General features: G+C 34.2%; 4 protein-coding genes across 9 annotated transcripts; 1 reads left to right on the plus strand and 3 right to left on the minus strand.

The window, feature by feature from the left end:
• The first annotated feature begins 1214 nt into the window (after positions 1-1214).
• On the plus strand, positions 1215-5596 carry LOC140809862 (protein JOKA2). Of its 2 annotated transcripts, XM_073167620.1 has the most exons (8): positions 1215-1442; positions 2386-3265; positions 3536-3698; positions 3793-3916; positions 4034-4285; positions 4417-4566; positions 4657-5247; positions 5349-5596. In XM_073167620.1, the coding sequence occupies exons 1-8, from the start codon at positions 1416-1418 to the stop codon at positions 5448-5450; spliced, it is 2289 nt and encodes a 762-aa protein (XP_073023721.1). In that variant the 5' UTR covers positions 1215-1415; the 3' UTR covers positions 5451-5596. The 2 variants fall into 2 exon arrangements, with proteins under 2 accessions (XP_073023721.1, XP_073023720.1); XM_073167619.1 differs by having other exon boundaries at positions 2386-3698.
• A 1387-nt stretch (positions 5597-6983) lies between these two features.
• LOC140809866 (serine/threonine-protein kinase AFC2) lies at positions 6984-10737 on the minus strand. 4 transcript variants are annotated; one of them, XM_073167626.1, is made up of 11 exons: positions 10530-10737; positions 9491-9680; positions 9165-9191; positions 8934-9087; positions 8788-8836; positions 8581-8695; positions 8184-8275; positions 7900-8056; positions 7755-7819; positions 7550-7647; positions 6984-7467 (listed from the first exon to the last, which is right to left on the minus strand). In XM_073167626.1, exons 1-11 carry the CDS (start codon positions 10620-10622, stop codon positions 7215-7217), a joined length of 1293 nt encoding a protein of 430 aa, XP_073023727.1. In that variant the 5' UTR covers positions 10623-10737; the 3' UTR covers positions 6984-7214. The 4 variants fall into 4 exon arrangements, with proteins under 4 accessions (XP_073023727.1, XP_073023728.1, XP_073023730.1 ...); XM_073167627.1 differs by lacking the exon at positions 9491-9680 and having other exon boundaries at positions 10530-10732; XM_073167629.1 differs by lacking the exons at positions 8581-8695; positions 8788-8836; positions 9491-9680 and having other exon boundaries at positions 10530-10731.
• Positions 10738-11274: 537 nt separating this feature from the next.
• Positions 11275-13153, minus strand: LOC140809863 (cytochrome P450 71A8-like). Its single transcript, XM_073167621.1, is given in 3 exon segments — positions 11275-12063; positions 12179-12714; positions 12717-13153. Coding segments are annotated over 3 exon segments (1530 nt in total). The 5' UTR covers positions 13099-13153; the 3' UTR covers positions 11275-11451.
• Positions 13154-17975: 4822 nt separating this feature from the next.
• LOC140809380 (rhodanese-like domain-containing protein 11, chloroplastic) lies at positions 17976-22727 on the minus strand. 2 transcript variants are annotated; one of them, XM_073166977.1, is made up of 10 exons: positions 22437-22727; positions 22234-22329; positions 21517-21624; positions 21020-21116; positions 20080-20119; positions 19914-19988; positions 18812-18922; positions 18658-18725; positions 18449-18521; positions 17976-18370 (listed from the first exon to the last, which is right to left on the minus strand). In XM_073166977.1, exons 1-10 carry the CDS (start codon positions 22578-22580, stop codon positions 18235-18237), a joined length of 948 nt encoding a protein of 315 aa, XP_073023078.1. In that variant the 5' UTR covers positions 22581-22727; the 3' UTR covers positions 17976-18234. The 2 variants fall into 2 exon arrangements, with proteins under 2 accessions (XP_073023078.1, XP_073023079.1); XM_073166978.1 differs by having other exon boundaries at positions 18835-18922; positions 22437-22723.
• Positions 22728-24148: the final 1421 nt, after the last annotated feature.

Genomic DNA, 24148 nt, shown 5'->3' on the forward strand with positions numbered 1-24148 from the left:
GATTTTCATCAAAATAAAAAATATTTGTATTTGTATGTGCTTACTTATGTGTATATTTTATATTAAATTGACGATAAAGTGATCAAAAGTCCTCAAAAATAAATAAATAATATCTTTTGGCCTCCGTGTCAGAAAATGTTTTTGAACTCCTTGAACTTTCATGTCTTTTCTTGGATAAAATCAATAGAAAACATTAAAAATATAATACTAATATATGATAATAGAAAACATTAAAAATATAATACCAATATATAATATTTGAATCAGATTTAGTATTAATATATGATTTTTAAGTACTCAAACATGTATAACAAATATTTGTATTAATTATCTTTTCAAGTGAAAATTGATACAAAATATTGAAAATATGGTACTAATATATGATATTTGAGTACTAACTATTTTATATCCCGTACAAAACATAAGATTTTGAATATAAAATTGGAACAGTTTTATCAATACCAATATTTTTTTTACACATAAATCATATATTAGTATCAACTTGAAACAGTTGGGACTCAAATTTCATATATTAATATCTATTTTCAATATTATGTATCGATTTTTATTCGAAAAAGACAAATACGTCATTAATACCAACAATTGTTATACATATTTGGGTACTTAAAAATCATCATTATCATATCTAAAACAATTAATACTCATATAATATATTAGCATCATATATTTAATATTTTGTAATTGTAATAATTTTCATTTGAGAAAATATATGTGAGCTTAGCGATTGTAAGTATATTTTGTTGTGGATCATATATTGCAAACACATACTTTCTTTGACAGATATTGAATGTAAATTTAAGTTTAGATTGAGGATTTAAAAAAAATTTAACTTTAAATTGTGCTTATTTTAATAATCAAAAAAATAGTTCTATAAGACGGTTTCACAAATTAATTTTGTAACATATATATCTTATTTGTATCACTAATATCGAAATATTATTTATTATTAAAAATATTATTCATAAATATGCGTGAGACAAGTTTACTATTCAATATTAATATTAATAAAATATATGGAAACGAATATTGTAATTTCTTTTCAGAATTTGCTAATTCATTACTGCTATTGTCGGTTGACAACTTATTGCAGCGACGACTTTTTGGATTCCTTTGGTTTTCTTCGGGAACAAGATAAGAAAAAGGATTAATTAATAATAAAATCAAATATAAATATTTATTTATTTATTTTTGTATAATCATCCAAACAAACCCTCCGTTTCTCACAGTTTGTTGACACTCGAGTCGAGTGGGATTGCGTGAAATCTCTCTCATCTTCGTTTGGGTTTCGAGCTTGCTCATACCCCTATATAAGGCCTATACAATTGTCTGCCTCTCTTCATTTCTGTGGCGGAGATTTCTTGAATTTGCGGCTTACTTGGAACGCGATTGTAGACATGGAGGCTTCTACCTTGGTGATCAAGGTGTCTTTCTAGAATCCATCTTTCGAATCATCATTCTATTGGCTTTCAGTGATGCTAGTAAATTTTCGTTTTTTTTCCTGGGGCTGTACTATGTTTGGGTGCGGTGACTGTGTTTGTGAGAGTATTATCTTTTGATTTTGCGGAGAAAATTTATTTTTCTTGTTTTCTTTTTCGGGGATTTGTCGTGTGTTTATTGGAAGGGGTTTTCGTTTTCCGTATCGATTCTTGGATGTTAGTTTCCGCGGCTGTTTGAGAATTCGCCTTTCGATCTTCTTTTCTCTAATTTTTTTGGGTACTGATGTTGACGGGTTCATACTCTCTTGTTCTTTGGTTTTTTGTTTCTGTCGAAATGTTCACTTTGGTTTGTTACCCGTTTTATAGAAAACAGGTAGGATGTGCCTTAGTAAGGTTGAGATTAATTTTCTAGGTATCACTTTTCCCATTATCTTGTTCCCTTTACTTTGACCCTTTTAAAGTACGAGCATACCGATTGACCTTGTTTCTGGATTTGAAACTTTGCATATATGGTTTGGTTTCAGTACCTATTTAATGTGGACTCTATTTGCCCGGAGTGTATCTCTTCGGATTTGTATGGATGTGGCCGTTCTCAAATTTGATTGTTAGTAGTTCTTTTTTTTCCGTCATCCATGATAATCTAATGTTTTACTATGTGTTGTTACTGGGGAAGCATTCTGCATTGGAATTGTTTAATATTAATTATTTCAGTTCCTGAATAAGCACAGATGAATGCTAGGTGATCGGTCAGCTCTTTTCCCTACCATCTTATCCCTTTGATGTTACTTTTTCGCTTTGCCAGATGTCATTCGGTTTTTCACCTTATGTTTGATGTTTCCTTCGATTTTAACAAACTATCCATATCTAGTTGTACATACTCCTAGTATTGTCTAAATTCCCTGATCATCATTCTCAACAATTTTTACAGGTCAAATATGGCGATATTCTCAGACGTTTCAATGCCAAGGTTCTTGATGGGGAGTTGGATTGCAGTATGGGTGGACTGACCGAGAAGATATTTTCCCTCTTTAAGTTTGCTCCGGATACTGAAATCATTCTTAGTTATATTGATGAAGATGGAGATTCCGTGGCTCTTGTTGATGATGATGATCTCTGTGATGTGGTGAAGCAATCCCTGAACCCATTGAGAATTACTGTTAAATTAAGTGATGAAAAGAATGGTACGCCGATTTCTCTCTCAACTGGAAATTCTACTCCCTTAAGATCACCTCGAGTGGAACAATCGTTTCAAAATCCTATTGCTGGAGTGTCAGAAATTCTGAAAACTGTGCCGGAGCCCTTACGTGAGACACTTGTGAATCTCTCAACTGATTTGTTATCAAAAGCGTCTTCTACTGCTCCAGGTATATGTCCAGTTGCTACTGGGCTTGTTAATTACTTCTCCAAAGTGGGCTTGTCGTACCTAGACCAGCTTGCAGAAGCCCAAATTAGAGTGCAGCCTAGTGCACAGAGTGATGTTCCTGAAAGCAGTTCCGCTGTACCTGAATCTAAAGACTCGGATTCCTCTCGGATTGATCCTAAAATAACTGTTGTCCCATCAGTTGGCAAATCTGAAAAGCAACCTTCCAAAAGTAATGAGATTCCACCAAAGCTTAATGAAGCGACTGCAAAAATTGTCGGCTTTAGAGCTCAAAATTTAATTGGAGAAAGCATTAATGCATCATCTTCTAAGGCACCTGAAACTAGTACTGTGGCTGGGGCACTCAACTCAAAGAGTATCAACGTTGGGCAACTTGAAAAATCAGCATCTGAAAATACTAATCCAAGGGTCGTACATCTTAATGTTGGTAAGAAAGAGAAAGCCAAGATGATAAATGACTGTAATTTGGATGTGATGCCGCATTTAACCCGTTCCAATCAGCCACCTGTTGCAAACCCTGGGATTGTTGTTACTTCTGATCCTTTGAAGGGAAACTCTCCAAATGGGAGAACCAGATGTGTATTCCCTAGTGGTTTTGAGAACCCTCAGGAGTCACTCCTGTCCCCTAATCCTGGTAGTTTTCATAAATTTCCAGACTCAAGTTTCACTTATGAGTTCCCATTTTCTGGAATATCAGTGGAAAATGTCTCGGCTGCTCCACCAAAACCTGTTTCTCTGGCAGCCGCATTTAACAGGAGCAGAACTCAAAATGATGGTTGTGGGACTATCTTCCATCGTGGTGTTCGCTGTGATCTTTGTGGAGTGCATCCAATAACTGGTCCTAGGTTCAAGTCTAAAGTGTAAGAACTAATCTGTCGGCTAATTTGTTTTTTATTGAAAAAAGCTGTTAGACTGGTCCCTCCAGATTGTAACTAGCACACTTATATTCTGCAGAAAGGCGGACTACGATTTGTGCAGCATCTGCTTTGCGGCAATGGGTAATGAAAATGACTATTTCAGAATAGATTACCCAGCAATTAATCGACACCAGTGGGCATTCAAGGGATTTCATGATCATGTATGTTTATTCTTCAATGATATTGTCTCTTCATCTTGTCTTAGCTAATGTTGTTCTTTTTTGTCCTTGTTCCGAGATGTGTTTCCTTCAAGTACCTTACGTATTGTGCCAAATTAGCATGCCAGGGGATGGTGTCCGGCATCACCACAAATCCATAGGGGTCATAAAGTTAAACCAGGTAGATCCAAGCTAGACAGTCGCTTCATCCAGGATGTTAATATACTAGATGGTACTGCTGTAGCACCTTTAACTCCATTTACCAAGATTTGGAGAATGAGGAACAATGGCACAGTTGCGTGGCCCCAGAAAGCACAGCTTGTTTGGATAGGTGGAGATAAATTGAGCGATTTATTGTCAGTTGAACTAGAGGTGAGATATACTTGTTGTGGTTTTGTAGAATTTCTAAGGCTCTGGGAGTGGTGGTCTCTTTTTGTTTGTGGTACATAAGTTTTTTATTTTCAAAATTTCGTTCTTATCCATGTATGGTTTTATTATGTCAGATTCCTGCGACTGGTTTGGCTGTTGACCACGAGCTTGATGTTGCTGTGGATTTTGTTTCTCCTGATCTTCCAGGCAGGTACATCTCTTACTGGAGAATGGCTTCACCCTCTGGCCAAAAGTTTGGGCAACGTGTTTGGGTTCTTATCCAGGTTGGTCACTGTAGACAGCAGTTTCTGAAGTTTTCATGTCACACGTTCTTACTAGGATAGTGAGTTTGGTTCTTTTATGCATGAATTTAGGTTGATGCTACTTTGAAAGAGACGCCGCGAGTTGGTGTTCAGGGTTTGAACCTGAATTTACCCCCGGTGAACAGTGTCTTGAATGGTCCTGAAATTGTTAATGTGGACTTGACACCCCTGGTCGAAGATAGCCGCCTGGAGCCTGATAACTCCAACAGGATGATGGAAATAGTGGATCCAGTATTTAATATTCCGCTGCCGAACAATGAACAGGAGATGAAGTTTCCCATCACAGATAGCTTACTTGTAGGAAATGGTGCATCGAGCTCTGCTCTTCCTGCCCCCACTTTTGAAAAATATCCTATCATCGATCTGTCTGATATAGCACCTCCAGCTTTCTCTACTCCTACACCATTTGTCCTTAATCCTTCTGCACAACCGGTTGGGAACAAGGTTGCCTATACGAAAGAGCTTCCGGAAAAGGAAGAAGTAGAGAGTAAACTTCTGAGGGAACTTGAGCAGATGGGCTTCAAACAGGTTGATCTAAACAAGGAGATCCTGAGAATGAACGAGTATGATCTGGAGCAAGCAGTGGATGATCTTTGTGATGTTGCCCAATGGGATCCTTTACTTGACGAACTACAGGAGATGGTGAGCTTCATCTAAATTCTCCCCTGTCGATTTCCCCCACTGCTTGTTAATTTTGTTCGGTTTTGATTTATAAAATTTTAACAACACTAGTTTTGATGCAGGGTTTTTATGATACGGAAATGAACAAGAAACTGCTGAAGAAGAACAATGGAAGCATTAAACGTGTGGTTATGGATCTCGTCGCTGGAGAAGAGAAGCAGTAAACATATTTGGTATATGAGTTGTGTGGGGTGCATGCTATGTATTTACATATATAAATATGAATAAATGCCGAGAACTTGTGGAACCTGACATACTGTTCTTGGTCTTGTTTGTTTCGCTGTTAATATAACTGGGGTTGATAATTTCAGCTCTCTGTCTGCGCCACCTCTTTTTAAGCCCCTGTTAATTATTGCAATTGGAACATGTCCCTGATTTTTCAAATTCAACTGTTACAAATTTAGTTAATTATCAAGTTCAGATAATATTTGGAATGAGATGGTGTATAGTTCTTATTCTGTAGATGGTGTATATTTTGTATGAGATGTGTGCTTAGGGACCTCAATCATCTCTATTTATAGACATTTCTCATACCATCAACGAGAAAAATCGGGAGTGAATGTCAAAACAAGAGACGCACGTCGTCTCAATTGTAAAAAATTTGAGGATGCATGTATTGTTCGTAAAAAAAATAGTAGGCTTGTTATTGGCCAATTCTTACATGCTATTTCTTTAATATGTGTAATATTTATTATATTGTGAGGATTTGGATTTGTAAATTTTGGTTTTAACAGTTTGGTTAGTTGGATTTTTAAAATAGAATTGGATTTTTAGAAATTTGACTGAATTGACTGAATTTCATTGTTTATAAACAAATCTTCTCAAAACTGGTCAGTTTTGATGTGATTTGGATTTGCAAAAAAATAAAAAATATCCATAACAATTTTTTTTTAATTATTATTCTTTCACTATCTTTATATATAATGGCGGGATTAAATAATAAATTTATTTATTTTTTATTTTTGTATATTTTATTCAATAATAATTTATTTTTTATGTATAAAATTAGTATCCAAACATACTCTAATTGTTTTCAATAATATATTTTATTATCTAACAAGTATGTAATGTAGATCTTATTATCATTGTGCATCAATGGTAAAAGATCTTTCCAAAAGCCCAGAGTTATCAAATTTGTCTCCATATATGTTTCATGAAATGTGAAATAAGGATTTTCTGCCAAGTTTCAGTTGTGAAGAGGTAAAAAGAAAATGCCACGAAAAGTTTTGGAGAGGCTTGTCCAATAAGTCATAAGCACGAAATTATCGGTTCGATGTTGCCATAGAGGAGTTCGAGTGCACAAACACTGCAAAATTATTATTCACTGAAGTCTCATTTATTGTAGAAGCTCATGAAAAACGGTATCAAGCTGGCCAAGCAATCGACATCGAAGAAGAGGGTATGATTGACGATTATATTGTCCTGATATGTCGTATCGAGGTTTAAACTATCCTAACCACATTTTAACTTTTCTAGTTTACTAGAAAAATATTAGTTTCATGTTCACTTGTCAAATTTAAATCAAACTCGAGCAAGAAAAAAAAATTATAATTTTCACTCTAAACCGAATTGAATTCAAACCTTCGAATTTTCAAATTTTCGTAATATTTGCTCCGTGTGCATAAAAAGGAAAAACAAATGAAAAATGGGAGCGTCAACAAATAATATTAGGTAAAACAAGCAAAAGCAAAACCAGGTTAAAAAAGGCGCGCCCATGGAAAACCATGAGTGCTGTTACTTTCATTATGTACAACATACACCTGCAAGCCCTAGAACATATGGAGTCATTTCCCACACTAGCCTAGCACAGCACACACCATTCAGAGGCCATTCCCGCCTCAAATATGCATGCATCCCTTGCTGCCTCAAATTTGCATCGTTGTCCTTGGCATATGTTTGATAAGAATCATAAAAGCTCATCTTTTCCATCAAGATCTCCTTAGATGATCTCTGGAGAAAAAAGGATGTCTGAGCGCTTCTACGGCTGAGATTCTTTCAGAGGGATCGTATCTCAAAAGTCCTTGCAACAAATGGATGAGATCCCCTGCTGAATGATCTACATGCTGCATAATCAAGTTTGGAAGCCGTGGCAACTTCAAAACAGCTTTAATACTATCTCTAGATGTTGCTCCTTCCGGCCAGTCTAACCTACCTCTTCTTATGTACTTCTCCGCATGTCGGCTGAAAAATAAAATGCGTTGACAAACATTGCAATATCCGTTGTTTGTTTTAAAATGTGAAGAGGTTGGAGACACTAGCTTACTCGGCTCTCTTGAGCATGTGCTGAGGTAACGGTCCAAGGACTCTTTCCATCATTGCAAGGTGTTCCAAGTTCTCATGCGTTTGGAACAATGCTTCACCCTGGAAGGAAGTGGCCAAATCAATTATAGAGTGAATTATATCAGGAAAATGCAACCAAAGTAGCACATATCCAAAACAAAAAACAAAGAGGTATCGAACAGACATACCGAGCAAAGCTCCACTAAGATACAGCCCACACTCCATACGTCACATGGGTAACTCCATCCAAGTCCTGAACAGAGATTGGAATAAGGTATTACCTAGAGCAAATAAGTACCAAAAATATAGATAATTTTCATTAATTTAGCGTACCTAGAATGACTTCAGGAGCTCTGTAATGTCGAGTGGACACAATATACGACTGATCCTGCCTGTCGTAAGTCGTGCTACCAAAATCAATGACCTTTATGGCACTTGATTTGGGAATTCTCTTGTAGTATGAACTATCCTTTATAGACTTGGATGAAACCTGGAAGATAAGCCAAAACTCAAAGATAGTACAAATGCTAGCACCCAACACAAACTGGTTTGGTGAATCTCATAACGCACAAATGTTCAGTGCAAGCAATATGCAAAAAGGCCAGTTAAAACGCTACCTTGTGCTCAGGAACTTTTATGTACTCGGGAGAAACAAACAGAATGTTCTCAGGCTTCAAGTCCGTATGGATGAGCCGCAAATCATGAATAACTGAGATTAGAAAAGCCAATCAACACAATGTTGAAAAAAAGTGTCCAAGGAAACCGTTGGGCATGCATAAAAATATGCCAAACCTATAATAAATATTATTATGAACAAATTTTGTTGTTCATATGTGTAAAATAGTACAAAAACCATTTGGCATAATATAGCATTAACCACCACCACTTGGATGAAGTGGCATAAACCACTTTGAGGGAGTTGTAGAATAAGAAAAAAAATTAAAAATATAGCATTATATTGAAAATCAAGCAACTATGAACATCATTATGGATGAAGAGAAACTATTTACACACATGCTACACATTCCAAAAGTTGTCTGCCAATCTCACGGACAAGATCAATGGGAAATGAGCGATAATTGTTTTTGCGAAGGAAATCGTATAAGCTTGGCCCAAGTTTCTCAAAGACCTGTTAAAACCATTTAAGTCCATCCAAATCTTAATCCCCAAATGTGTGTTAGCTTGGGGGAATATAATCCACCGAATCAATCATATACTTACGATACAGATATGGTTTCGATAGTCAAACCAGTTCCGTATTTGTACACAACTGCAAGAAATAAACTCGTTCAACCACTGCATATGCTAACCAACAGCCAAAATAGTGACAATATACTGTCTGGCACGAAGTTGAAAAAGAAACTCACCGTTCAGCGCATTTGTCATGTCTTACAAGTTGTTGGAGCACTTCTACCTCAATCATAGCTGCATCACGGTATTTCTTAGTACTGCGAACAATTTTAATAGCAACCATTTCTTTTCTTTCCCTGTCCCAACATTCCAAAACCTGACCAAAGGTGCCTGAAAGGCAGAATTTCATACATCAAAGACCGTATTAGTAGAGAACAAGACCAAGCAAACAGGTAGATTTAGTATACCTTCACCCATCTTGCTATGGATCTTATCTGCAAACAAGAAATAACAAGATGATAAGTTAACAGGACAATTAGAAACTTAAAGAAGGTCTAATTTTGGTTACCAAGTCATAGTAATAAGTATCAAGTATTTGAAAACCTAAATTCAGATTAGGCCCCAAGAGTCAATATGGGGAAAGTACCGACAGTTATTCCAACACAAAAATTAACCAAGATTTCATGGTTTTGTAAATTAATAGATGCAATAAGCTAAATGCATTCACAGTAGGCCACATATGATGGAGGCAACAATGAAAATAATAGGTTCTGATGGTGGTAGAAGTAGTTACAGCGAGGAGTTAAATTTTCTCCGAGCTCAAATATATAATGGCCATCTTTGTCATCTTCTCGCCATGGGGGGGAACCATTTGGACCCAAGCCCTTAACAAAGAGAGAAGTTGGATGATTCGAGAGTGTTCTTGAAGGAGCAAAGCTTGTCACATTCCCAATCTCTTGTCCACAAAACAATCCTAGCTGAGCCTACACACACGCATCCATTCATGTTTTCTCAATAACACAATTTATTAATGACATTTACCTCCTCTACAATAGCTTTCAGGCCAAGCTAAACTGGGTTCTTTGACATGTCAAATCAAATAAAATCCTTAAGCCAACACTAGTTTGAAAAAAAACTAACGTGCTCAAATCAAAGAATTATTCATCAAAAAGATTCATTGATAGAAGCAGAAAAAACATTTTGACATCAATATTTGAAACAAACAAGACGAACCCATAGATCAAGTTATTTCTGCACTAATTACAACGCATTCAAGTAACATGGCTGTATAAAATCATTATCAAAATAATAATTTGTTTGACCTCACAAAAAATAATCACATAATTTTTTATATTAAAAAATATATATATATATATATATATATATATATATATATATATATATCATTTTTTAAAAAAACCTTTCAATATGGATCAAAAAAGTTATTTAATTTTATTTTGAGCCTCTAATCGTCAAATTAATTAAAAACCCCAATTTCACGTCAAATAAACATACGGCTTCTTGTTCAAATGCCAAAAGGCATATAATTTAAGCGAGCCTTGATTACCTACAACAATACGAGATATTCAAACTTAAAGTCGACCATAATCTATCAATATATTAACTTTAGCAACCATATGTAATAATCTTTCAGATCTCAAATAAAATATACCTGGTAGAAAAACCTAAGCATAAAAATCCTACTTTAGTCACAATTAAATCCATAAAGATAAAATATATTTTCATACCTGATAATTATTCCATCAGATCTACAAAAAAAACCAAACAAAATGAACAAAAACTAGGATTTAAAGATTAGATCTCAAAATCACCTTCGGCTGTTGAGGAACAACATCCCAACCCAACCGCGGCCTCTTTCTCGGCCGTCGATCCATCTCCAACTCCGTCACGCGCTCCGTCTCCATGAGATAGATGCTGAAAATTCGAGATAAAAACGAAGAAAAAAATAGAAAACAGGAAGATAACGCAATCGTTGAGAGAGAATTTGCGAATACGAAACCCTACGGATGGCGACGCGGAACATTATAGTAATCGCTAAATATGATGAAGAATCAGTTGCATAGAAATCCAACCGTACACGTGGCGAATACAATACCCTTGCTTTCGGTGATGATGCCCTTTAATAATCAAGCTGTCGGTTTGCGTAGGTTAACTAGAGTTCAACGTTTTTCGCACTACCATGGTTGAGTTAAGTTAATGGGCCTCGTGTCTACATATTATAAATAAATAAATTAACATAAAAATATATAATGCTTAAAAAAAAAATTTTACGAACGTGTTAAATTAAATCATTAATAAAAAAAACACAAAAATTTGTGTGAGACAATCTCACGGGTCATATTTGTGAGGAGTCTCTTATTTGAGTCATCCATGAAAAAATATTATATTTTATGCTAAGAGTATTATTTTTTATCGTAAATATGAGTAAGATTGAATCGTCTCACAGATTAAGATCCGTGAGACGGTCTCAGATGAGATTCACTATAAAAAAAAAGGAATAATACTAATATAATTGTTGTTCTAAATTATATAATTTCAAAATAATATTATCTCATCTTTATATTTTCAAAGTGATTTGTTTAGGTAGGAAATAATGAACAATACGTTGAAGCATATTAATTATAGCATTTGCGCCAAAAATCAAAATCCAGTAGTTCCATAAATTTAAGTGGGCTAATTTTACTTTCCATCTATCATAAATCCCACATGAAAAGAGAACGAACAACCCATTCACTAACACACAAATTGAGTTGCAACTGCAAGAAGAGGAGTAGCTCTACGAATTGCAACCCCAGGCCTTTCATTCATGTCCAAATCCTTCCCATCAACTCCATTAGCTAATTCCCAGTCAAATTTATGCACAATGTTTGCCAACACCAACTCATCAGTAGCCATGGCAAATGAAATCCCTGGACAGCCCCTTCTCCCGGCTCCGAACGGAATGAACTCGAAATCCAGCCCCTTGAAATCTATTGCAGAATTCAAGAATCTCTCCGGCTTAAACTTTTCGGGTTCGTCCCAACAATCGGGGTCTCTACCGATGGCCCAAGCGTTAACCAACAGCATCGTCCCGCTAAGAACGTCGTATCCCTTTATCTTCACATCTTCGCGAGCGATACGTGCCACCAGCGTGGGGATTGGAGTGTGGAAACGAAGAGTTTCTTTGATCACGGCTTTCAAGTAATGCATTTCCTCCAATTCATCGTCTGTTATCTGTTGTCTTTCTTTAAGGATCCCTCTTACTTCTTCTTGCAGTTTCTTCAGGACTGCAGGGTGTCGTAGGAGCTCTGTCATAGCCCATTCTAGAACTATCGCAGTTGTATCGGTCCCGGCAGTAAAAACATCCTAAGAATAACAAGGTAAACAGCACGTTAGCTTTAAAAAATTAGTTTATGATACTGAATCTGAAATCAACAATTAAAAAACTTATGAACCCAAACAAACTATTCGGAAAAATGACCAAAATTATAGCTTTGATGCTATCTCTGTCAATGGAGACACCGGTAGTATTATTATCCATGTAAATCCCAAGTAAAATATCAACGAAGTTATCTCCAGCACCACTACTTCTTTCCTGGCCCTTTTTCAAGCGTTCTTGAATCATCGCTTCCAGGAAATCATCCATTTCTTTGGCAACTCTCTCCACCCTCGAGTCGAATCCATTAATCCAATCGACCCAAGAAAGCCATGGAATGAAATCTCCAACGCTAATACTCGCCAAAACCTCCAAAAATTCTTTCAAAACCATCAAGACTCTCTTCCCGTTTTCCCCTTCACTGTACTTCCTTCCAAAAGCCGATCTACACACAACATCATTAGCTATCCCAACAAACATCCCACTCAAATCGACCACACCACAGTGAGAATCTCTAATCTTTCTCACCATGATTTCAGTTTCTTCCTCCCTTATAAAGTGAAAAGACTGAACCCTTTTGTTGCTGAGTAGCTGCAGCACGCAGATGCTTTTCAACTGCCGCCAGTATTCGCCTACGGAGACACCGATACGTCCCTACAGTTGTAGAGCAGCCGCCTGTTGACGCTGGAATCAGCCCTGTTCGCAAAGTTCAGATCATGGGTCTTGAAGATCTCTTTAGCTGCATCTGCCGAGGAAACGACGAGCACGGGCACGCTGCCGAAGTGCAGAAGCATGAGTGGGCCATGTTTCTTGGCTAAGGTTCGGAAATTGCGATGAGGCAACGTGCCCAACTGGTGAAGATTTCCCAATATTGGTAACTTTGGAAGGGATGGAGGTAATTTCAACCTTTTGCCATTCGTTTTGCGGAACCAGTGGCTTATAAAGGAATAACTTAGTACGATAAAGAACGAGGAGAAAAGAGCAGATTGGAGCATGAAGGGATGCGATACTAAGATTTCATACATCCTGATCTTCTGTAATAATACTGGCTACTACTTGTTTTGTTGGTACGAGTGAGTTCATGAGCATGAGTGGCTATATATAAAGAGGAGGCAGTTCCGCCTAATCCATAATTCCATATTTTTTTGTCTTCGGTTATGGGAATGACGATACTATATTGGGTAAATTTGTCTTGGGTTATGGGAATGACGATACTATATTGGGTAAATTTTCGAGTTTAACATAAATAATATCGATAAATTATATTTGATAGGTTTCGTAAAACAAAATCGATCTAGAAAATGTTAAGATATATAATCGAACCACCTCAATCAAATAAATTATATCTAATAGATTGTATCCAGCAAGTTCGTTCAAGAAATGTTTGTAAGACATGATCATCCAAGTTTGACATTTTGTTATCACCTGACTCAAACACCCCCCTGATACAGACAGTATCTTCATTTTTATTTTTGGATTATAGGGAGAGGAATAGGTGTTGACAAATTCAGCTTGTCTCCAATTAAATGACACGATATCTTTAAAATGAAAATTTATACAAAATAATGACTGACTGTGTTAGGGTTATATAAAAATATACGACTCGTGAGACCATCTCACACAAGTTTTTGCCTCATTTTTTTTTACCACAAAATCAGTTGACTGATAGTGTACGTAAACCTTTTTATAAAAATATGATTAATTACTCTCGTGAAAACTATAAAAAAAATGAAAAATAAAAGAGCATATACAATTTTGTGTTTCTAAAATTTAAGTAAAAAAACATCCCTTTTTTGTATATGTACCCAAATTTTATTTTAAAAAGTGAAACGACCATAGATTTTTTAAATTATAATAAAAAATTTAAATAACAAATTTAGAATTTTAAGTTGACAAAAAGAGTACATTTTTAACTATTTTTCATCATTTTTAAAAAGAAAATCGAATCATTAAACAATAATTACAAAAAAAATTAATATAAGTCATTTGGTGGCTATTCCCAATAAACTTAACTAATCCAAATTAAGTAAATGACATGAATAGATAGTAATTTATTCGTTATTGTTTTTTAGTAATATTCTTATTATAATTATTTATTAATTTTATTGATTTAAATTTATTTTTAGTGTTTTTGTGATATTTATGTAATGCCCGGAAATTTAATCCTGTTAATCCGTAATTATTGAATTATAATTTGATATGATTATGAAAGGATTAATCGGGACACGAAATACACGTATGTGTGAAAAGTGTGTGTATGTGCAAAGGAAACAGCACGCACATGCGCGGACAATGCGCGCACATGCGCACATCGAACAGAAGGGTTCGCGCATATGCGCGAGTGAAGAGCTAGATTTCGATTGGCCCCGCGCATATGCGCCGATAGCGTGCGCGCATATGCGCGAGGCGAGGTGTGCAGCACGCGCCGAGACATGGTCTCGCGCATATGCGCGAAGACACTGCGCGCATATGCGCGAGAGGAATTGCGCGGAATTTTAAGGCGACACGTAGCTAGTGCATGCACGAGTATATATATGTATACATACAGAATTTGTAAATCGGAGAGAAAAAGAATTGGAAGCCGAGGGATTTTGATTTCAAATTCTACTGTGAAATATCCGTCCGTCTGAATTATAATCCGACTTCGGTACCGAGTTCCTATCGACGTAGGCTACACTTTGACGTAAGTTTTGCTACGTTTTGACATGCTTGGAAATTATGCTATTGTCAGAATTAAATAGGATTCATATATGATGTTCTTGACATGTTAGACATCGTAGAATCGAAGTCAGATTAAGAAATAGACTGATTATGGAATTGTTATGATTTTCTGATTATAATCAGTTGCTATTGGACAAATATGGATTATGGATTGATTATAGATTGAATGAGATATAGGTTATGGATTATAACTGTTATCTAGTGATGTTGTATTGACGGGAATATTGAGATTGTACAGTTATGCCGACAATTGTGAATTAAATCCAGATTGATCAAGATTGTTATGGAATTGACTAGTATATTGATATGAGACTATTGATATTGTCAGTACCAGACAGGCTTTGAGTTCATGACTTTGACTGAGCGGGAAACCGAGACTGCAACGAAAGGTATAAGTCAATGTGGTATTGGGAGATGGACTTGAGTCGGTTTAGACTTGGGTTTCCCTAAATCACATACTTTACTTTATTGCATTGATATTTGCATTGATGGATTTATATACTCGTTCTCTTGACTTTAGACAGCAGGTATTAGAGGAGTCATCTTATGACAGAAGTGCCGTTAGTGGTGGGATCACCACGAGCACATTGCACGATGTCATAAGATGGTGTATTGGCGGATGTGCCAAAATCTGTCACTTGATGTTTGGCTATCGATGTGGATAGGATGTTGGCTTTTTCTATTACTGTTAATCAGTATTGTATCGATGTGGATAGATTGTAGCTCTTCTATTACTGTTAATCGATGTCATATCGATGTGGATAGAATTAGAGTTGCTTCTATTACTGTTAATCGGTACTATATTGATGTGGATAGAATAATAGCTTCCTCTATTACTGGTAATCGATACCGTATCGATGTGAATAGAACTGGAGTCTTTTCTATTACTGTTGATCGATACCATATCGGCGTGGATAGAACTGGAGTCTTTTCTATCACTGTTAGTCGATATACGCATGCCAACATCTGGAAACCGGGATCCCTAGACTAGGATTGAGTCTAGTCTGAATTATGATTGATGTCGACAGTTTGATTTGAGATTGTTTATGTTTCAGATTTTGATACATATTCATGTTACCTGATTACATGCTTTATATTGTTTATATGATTGCATGTTTCATTGATTTATACTGGGAATTATATTCTCACCGGTATATCCGGCTGTTGTCTTGTCTGTATGTGTACTTGACAACAGGTGGGACAGGTCCAGGGTCGAGGAGATGAAGAGCTAGATCGTGATTAGAGTGGTGGCACCGGACTTGGACTAGATGTAGGGTTAAACACTTGACTTTAGTTTAAACCCTAGTTGGAATAAATGTTGAAATACAGGATTTGTATTTTATATACTGATATGTATATATGTTTTAATTTCACTACATTCCGCACTTTAAAAAGAAAAAAAAAATTTAGACCCTGTTTTATAATTGATTAATTAGTCCCAAAGATGATTTAGAACTGGATTAACGTCCGGGTCCCCACAATTTACGTTTTTAATTATTATCATTACTCATTTGATTATTTGTTGCTATTTAAAAAAAATTATTATTGTAATTACCTAAATTGTGATCAAGAAAATAGAAATATATTTTGGGAAAAATATATATCTTTATGGATATACGTGATGGGAATGATGTATGTAATGTATGGAGATTTAGAAAATCTTGCTGCAGATGTAAAAATATGCATAATTAATATATAACCTTCTTCTTCTTCTTTTTTCTTCTATTTATATTTTGAATATATTTTTCGAAAGTATATATCAATGGTGGTTACCGTAATAAATACCCCTCTTCATTTCTTAAATAGTAGTAATAAAAAAATAGTAATAGATATTGTGTTCGAAGACGTAACAATGATGGATTTTCCAATTAATTAATGGTGAAAATTCGACTTTATTTTAAAGCAATTAGAAAAGATTGGAGAGCAAAATGCGAGATGCTCCAATCTTCAAACTAAAATTTGTAAAATAGGATAATAACATTGTTGGTATAGAAAGAAATTGATAGAATGAAGAGATGAACATAATGAAATCAGTCGACGGGAGTCGGAGATAATCTCACAAAAATAATTTGTGCTTATCTATTTTAAAATAGTAATGATAATGATAATAATAATAGTAATAAAAATAGTACATAGTCCAAAAAATTATATGAATATAAGATTTTTTTGAAAATATATGCTAATTGAGATAAATAAATAAAAAATTAAAGTATTGAAATCCGAGTTATAATTGCTCGGGTTTCAACAATTTTTTTTTTTTGAAAAAAAAATTTGTTGAATAGACCGGTTTAATAAATGGGGTGAACCGAATTACTTGAGAAATTTGAGGAAATAAAATCTGGGCAACCATTCTTCCATTTGTTACAAAATGTTTATTTGTTATAAATTAGTATATTTTTTTAAAAAATGTTATTTTTATCTTAATGAGTTTTGACTAGTAAGATTTTTTTAACGAGGCATTATAAAACACGTAATGAAGACAATCATTGTATCACGATCATAATTACGAAGGAGTGTTGAGAATAAAGAGTTGAAATTATTGAATGTTGAAAATAAGATTTTTAAATTGAAAATTAGCGTGTGATGATGCATGTAATGATTTATTTATTTTTGAATTATTTCCAAATAAATTCTATAAATAGGTCGCTCAATTTATGAATAAGAACACAATTGAGTAGAAATTTTTTTATAAAGTACGTAGTTTAATATATTTTGTGCGTTTGAGATTTTTATTTTTTACCGTAAATTTTTACTTTTAACCGTTATAATATTTTATAAAAAAAAGCCCGTCATTTTGATCATACGAATTATTGGATTGACAAATTTAGCACCAGGCTATTAATATAAGATATTTATTTTATTAAATTATGAATAATTATATATAAATATTTATAATTATTTTTTTAAACAATACATACCTTTAGAACAATGATACAGCTTCATTAAATATGTCAATTTATATATAAATAATTTAAAGATTATGTCATATATATGTGTAATTAATTATGCGGGATAGCAATAGTATTTCTATATTTAGGTGTCTGGACTCAATAATCTATAAATTTAATCAATTTTATAAAAACTTACATATGTAGGTGTCTGGATAATAGATTACATCCTCTGGAAAGATTCTCACCAAAAATCTGATATTTCCAAGTTAAGTTTGAACAGAATCAGGTCGGAAAAGCTAAGAAGGTGGAATGTTATGATTTCCAAATCAGACATAATGTTTGTAAGAACTACAGAACATGGGAACAAAAAATCAATAAAACTGAAAATGCCAAGATATGCCATTTTCGCCTACTTCTACAAGCCAACACAATTATGTCGATCCAAACGAGTTATTTTACTACATGAAATGCAAGGAATAACTACTGCACCATCTTGGTAACCTAGACATCATGGGTTGGAGCAATACCGGACTACTCTCGGAGATAAAATCATGATCCCCTTCGCTGCCACCGCAACAAAAAAGACCTTGTGCTTTTCTCTTCAGTGAGACCTGAAGTCTTGCAGATACCGACCCACTTGTTGTGCCCCGAGAAACAGTGCATCAACAGCAAAAATGAGTCCAAGCTGCAAGGAAAAGGACTTTAATTGAAAACATTGGACCTAAGCAGTTACCAACTAGTCTTGCATGATAGAACCAATTACCAAGCGAGCAGAGAAAACCAGTCGGTAACCCAAACCTTCATTAGCCGCTGCAGCTCTTTGTTGATCCGTCCATCTAACATAGCACAAAACACGAGACTCTCTTTATGCATGTTGATTGCTATATACAACACAAGTTACCAAATTCCTCTTGCCAGAAGGGGTAAAAATGATGATAATTCATAACAGAAATGAAATTTCATTACACGTACCCAAGAAATTCTGAAAGGCCCCCAATTCCAGCAAATTTAAAGGGCTGGGGTCCTTCTCTTTCAAGGTCCTACAATAAACAGGAAGTCACACAATGTATGCCAAATGGAAGAAAAACGAGAAAAAAATAAAGGGAAAGATAAGAAACTAATGTACAATATGATTCCAGATGTTATCACCTCTTCTTCAGCAGCCTCCAGACCCCCTTGAACCCAAAAGATGTTCTCGTAGCCAGCATTGTATAATAGCTCACAAGCCGCAAGGGATCTGCCTGATCACAAACTGGTTTAGGAAAGGACTTCGGAAAAAAACGAGCTGGTATATATCTTATTAATTCAGGAAACTTTGAAGTTCAAGGAGACATTTCAATACGGTGTAGATATGATTTATTTGACATGACAAGGACACTGAGGAAGTGTTTCTTCAATCCAAAGTAGTCCATAAGTCAAAGAATCTATACTTACGGTCAAATAATCATTTACCCTATTCTGATGTACCTTTATGTTATGAAGTATTGTATCAAAACAAGTAAATCTTGGGACAACTTGCCAGGGGTACTTCCATATAAGTGAAATAACAATAAAATTTGAATCTGGTCACATTCTTTCATCTACCTAGATGAGAGGAGTAGTTGCGCACTGGTAATTTTTCCAGTCAATTAGCATAAATATCTTTTATTGGAAAACTAAAGATAAAACATAGGAAAATAACCAAAAGTTATTTAGCTATTTAAATAAGAAACATAAGTTGAACTTGGAAGGGGTTAAATAGCATATGGGTGTTGATAAAAATGACCACCACATACCATTCATCATGTCTACCTAGAAACCAGCTCAACACTTTACCATAATTATTGTACAACAATACAAAAATAGCATCCTCGTACTCAAAAAATGCACATTTATATATTAGATGAGCTCCAAGCTTTGAACATAAACATATGATTGAACATACTGCTTGATGTATATAGATGGAGTAGTAAAATGAAAGCAGAAATTGGTAATCTTATTTTAAAACGATTAAAAAAATTGTGTTTCATTGCATCCGCATAATTAAAAGTTCTATCTGAACAATATCTAGTCTCTCACAACCAATTACAAAATCTACTAACCATGAAAATGTGATGAGTAAGGTGTGTGATGAATCAAACCCATGCCATCTTTTAATCCAGCCTCATGAAAAACAATGAATACACTATTGATTCCAGCGTAAGCCAATAGTTCATGTGTGAACTTCCATTGATAAAAAAATACCTCACCTCATCCCCTTTTGGCAAGCCACGATAAGATCAGTGTCTTTTGAAAATTTCTCTGCAACTTTTGATATGAACTCTCTGTTAAGAAAAGAACACATACGAAACTTTCATAGGTAACATAAAACATAGAAAAATGCTAATCAGAAAAAGAAGCTGGTCTATAGCATACTTGTTATAAGATAATATAGGAATGCCACTCCACCATCCACCTGAAAAGTACACTCTACATGATCAGAAAAAACTTCAAAGACCTATCACATGAATCAAAGGCACCATGTTTTCCTTTCCAAGCACAATTACAAGAAAGTATCATCTGGTAAGTGCACAGTGCACGTCGAACTCCGCATTTAGAAGACTCCCTCTGTTTCAATCTGGAAGCTTGCCTTTTCTTTTTGGGACATGCCTACATGACACTCCATCTCCATACATAACATACCATCTACAATAAATTGAGGTGAAGGTGCGCAGGACTAACTCACAACAACTACATTTTTAGGGTAAAAGGTCAACACATCCAAAGCTTTCACTTTTTAAGCTAGCACCTAAAATTTTTGCCCATTCAGAGTACATAATTCAAAATGACACAAAGGGAATGTTAATTATACCGGTAGTTGCCTTCAAGGTATAATAACTAATGCAAGCAAATGTGTAAAAAATTGATTGCTGTAACAATATCCTATCATTAAAACCAAACCCAAAAGATGGTGCTGTCTAGCATAGTATGGATGCATTATGTGGTATCAGATCATAATAATTACTTCATCATCACAAGTTACCTTTTCGAGGAGATGATTTTTTGCATGTCTCTATTATCGTTTAAAATCAAATTACCCTACGTAATTAAAAGAAAAATACAATTGATAGGTGATATAAGTAATTAAAAGTAGGATTCAAGTTGAAAATATTCAATTGTGGTCACCCAGAAAAGGAAATATTGAAAACAAAAAAAATGCTCGAATGAGAACAATACCTAGTGAATCTTAGGTAGACCTTTGATAACTTAAGAAAATAACTTCCACAGAATATGCCAATAAAATAATTTGTTGCATCAATTAAAAACAAAGATTGTCGGTCCTTCAGAGAATCCAGTAAAATAATCATTACATTACCCATCATAAATCCAGTAATCTTCCTTGAGAGAGTACCAACATTAAATTGATCATCGGTATCAAAAATTGGAATCCATGTAGAGCCTTTGACCCATGCCTTCAGAAAAGGGAGAAAAAAGCTAATAAATTGCACACAATAATATCGAAAATAAAGATATAAAAAACATTGTCTACAGATCTAGTTTGTTGTGAAGAAATCATCGTCCTTGTCAAACTCAATAGTAGAAGAAACTGCTTTTAGAAAGCAGTATCCATGATATCCGTCAAATCAATACCAAATGATCAATACGATCATGCAGGCAGCAGATGTACAAAACAGAGCTTCCAAATTCTGAACTAATAAAATACAGCGCTAAAATGAAATACTGTTTGAAAAAATGAAAGCCATCAACATGGTGTATAAAGACAGCAAAAATCAATTTTTATTCTCGTATGCCATAAAGAAATAATGCAACCAAAAATAATTAACTTGGTGGCATGAATAAAATCGTATTCACCTTTTTACGCTCGGAAGAAGGCCGGACGTCAAGTAAAGCTTTGCTTGACAGTTTAACTGCATAGCCAGCCTCCCTTGGACTAAGAACATTGACCTTCCCATCCCTGACCTATAATAAATTATTAATATGAAATATACTAAAGCATTGTTCATACTGCATTGATCGAAGAATGTTCTTGAGCAAACTATAGAACATGGGGCCTGATGGTCATTCTGAACAATTGCAAGTCTTCCATCATATATTGTCTTGAAAATAAGAATAATTTTCCTCGTGACCCCATACATCGTAAAACCACACAAATAAGTTCCATCAAAACGTCTAATGTCTTTCGTCACAAAACAATAATTCTAGATCAAAGTTTAAATCTTACTCTGGCAATTAACATGCCACCAAAAAATGACACATACAAAAAATATACAATATTGAAGAACATATTAGAAAATTCTGAACTTTTCCACATAATCTACAAGAATGAATTCATAGATCGTTGACTTACCATCTTTACCACTGAAATACATATATTCTTGAGAATCTTATTGACAATATGAACAGAGACAAAATCTGACTTCTGCCTTTAATTAACAAGACACGGTAGCATATATTTACACATTCCAGTTGAAAATTGTATGCGAACGACAATTTAGCTTTCCCATTTCTAAACTTCTTAAAATAGCAAGGTTGAATTATCAGGAAAATGCGGAAAAAATAAAAGATTACCAAAGCCTCCCATCTCTTTCTCGCTGCAGCCATATCCCTCATTTGCTTCACCTCGTACTCTTCTTCAACAACTTGCATTCTTATGCCACCTTTAAACTAAATTAACCCAAGAAAAGGAACAGGGCAGAGAAGAAAACACAAACCCATTTCAGAAGACACATAAATCATGACAAAAAAATCACGTAAAGCATATTTGCGCTTACAATATGTCGGATTTTGCGTCTGGAAACAGATGGGCTGGCAGCACTTGGCCTTAGAGCTGAGTCGGAAAGATTATTCCATCGATTAGGTATCTGAGGAGTGCTGAAGGCATTGATGGGTCGGAGTTGTAGACTCGAAGTCGCCATCTTGTAGATATGATGTGATTACAGTGCCCAAGATTTGAATTTATGGATATTTTTATCCTATCCTGAAACAACGCCAGAGAAGGGATAAATCAGCTGAAAGTTTAAAGTATATTCGATTCCAAATAAGGAGTTTCGGTGATATATGATTCACTACTTCACTGTACTTCAAAGTATCATATTGAAATTATTAAACAAATTTTAATTTTAAACAAAATAACGTTTTATTTCAAAGTTTTTATATATTAAAAGATCAATCCAGAAAACAACGTTAATCACTTTCAAAGAATACATTCTATATCCAACATTGTTTTGAGTAATCAAGAACTATTACTTATCTTGAAACTCAACATATCGAAAAACAGCACACTCAAACATACCGAAAATTAAACTTTGAATCCAAAGTTTATAAACAACACCGTGGTTATTCGTTCCGTCGTACAATTTAAGTGAGTTTCCATGAAATTTTGTAAACTTAAACAGTCTTGAGCTGGCCCGCATGCCTAGAAAATATATAAAAAAAATTATACCTATTTTTTTAAAATTAAATTCGGGAATAAAATAATTTTTTTATATTATAGATTTATGATGATAAATATATTTTTAATTAAATTTGTGATTTTTCGTATTAATTATTTTGTACAAAATTTAGATATGTGAAATCAATAATTAAAATTTTATTTATATTTCGTATAAATATTTATTTATTAATGAAATTAAAATTTTAATTAATTATAATTTTGTTTTTTGAGTACAGTCCACTCTTACAAAACCATTTTAAGTTGGGTTTTGACGAATAATTTCAACCCGTCAAAATGATGGGTCGATCCATCCCACCAAATGACGGGTTTTTGACTGGTCGGCCCACCCTGAGTTGGCCAATAATTTTGATATGTAATACCAAAGATACTCCTCCACTTTACAAAAAAGGCAAAATAAATAGAATTGGTTATGTGGTAAATTTGACCAGCAAGAATTTCTCTAGGTTTGTTTCTTGGGATATAATGAGATATTGTATATTTATGTTAAATATATCTTTATTATTATTATTTTAATGAAAACATATATCATCATTTTAGATAAACCAAAATATACATAATAATTTTTTGATGAAGGAATTTTTAGGCATAGTTTGGTACACATGATAAGATAAACATGTGATATATAATATAAAGATAAGTTAAGAATATATAAGATGTAAGATATTATATTTAATGTTTTGTATGATTTTAATAAGAGTTATTAAAATTATATATTAGATTGTAATGACAAAATTAACCTTATCATAATAAAATTTATAATTTCAAAGTTGTTGCTTGAGTTTATATTTCTTATCTGTTCATGTGCCGACAGTGCTTGCATAATTTATTTATTTTTATGTAATTTTATATATTATATAATATGATAATTGAGCTCTTGATTTTGTGAGTCAAGTCAAATATCAATTTTTAATGTTAATCGAGTGATACTAATAATTTTATTGAGATTTATAAAAATCATTTATATAATTATCTCGAGTTTATTTGTATAATTATCATATTATATAATATATAAAAACAAATAAAAATATT

Source organism: Primulina eburnea, chromosome 13, assembly GCF_022965805.1.
Source record: "Primulina eburnea isolate SZY01 chromosome 13, ASM2296580v1, whole genome shotgun sequence".
NCBI lineage: Eukaryota > Viridiplantae > Streptophyta > Magnoliopsida > Lamiales > Gesneriaceae > Primulina > Primulina eburnea.

Coding starts and splice junctions, on each gene's coding strand:
- LOC140809380 (XM_073166977.1), bottom strand. CDS start 22,580: ATGGCGACTTCGAGTCTACAACTCCGACCCATCAATGCCTTCAGCACT. Junction 22,330..22,436: donor GACGCAAAATCCGACATATT/GTAAGCGCAAAT, acceptor GGGTTAATTTAG/TTTAAAGGTGGCATAAGAAT. Junction 18,522..18,657: donor GGCCTTTCAGAATTTCTTGG/GTACGTGTAATG, acceptor GTGCTATGTTAG/ATGGACGGATCAACAAAGAG.
- LOC140809866 (XM_073167626.1), bottom strand. CDS start 10,622: ATGGAGACGGAGCGCGTGACGGAGTTGGAGATGGATCGACGGCCGAGA. Junction 8,837..8,933: donor CATGACAAATGCGCTGAACG/GTGAGTTTCTTT, acceptor TATTTCTTGCAG/TTGTGTACAAATACGGAACT. Junction 7,820..7,899: donor AGCTCCTGAAGTCATTCTAG/GTACGCTAAATT, acceptor ATCTCTGTTCAG/GACTTGGATGGAGTTACCCA.
- LOC140809862 (XM_073167619.1), top strand. CDS start 1,416: ATGGAGGCTTCTACCTTGGTGATCAAG. Junction 1,443..2,385: donor CTTCTACCTTGGTGATCAAG/GTGTCTTTCTAG, acceptor CAATTTTTACAG/GTCAAATATGGCGATATTCT. Junction 4,567..4,656: donor GTGTTTGGGTTCTTATCCAG/GTTGGTCACTGT, acceptor GCATGAATTTAG/GTTGATGCTACTTTGAAAGA.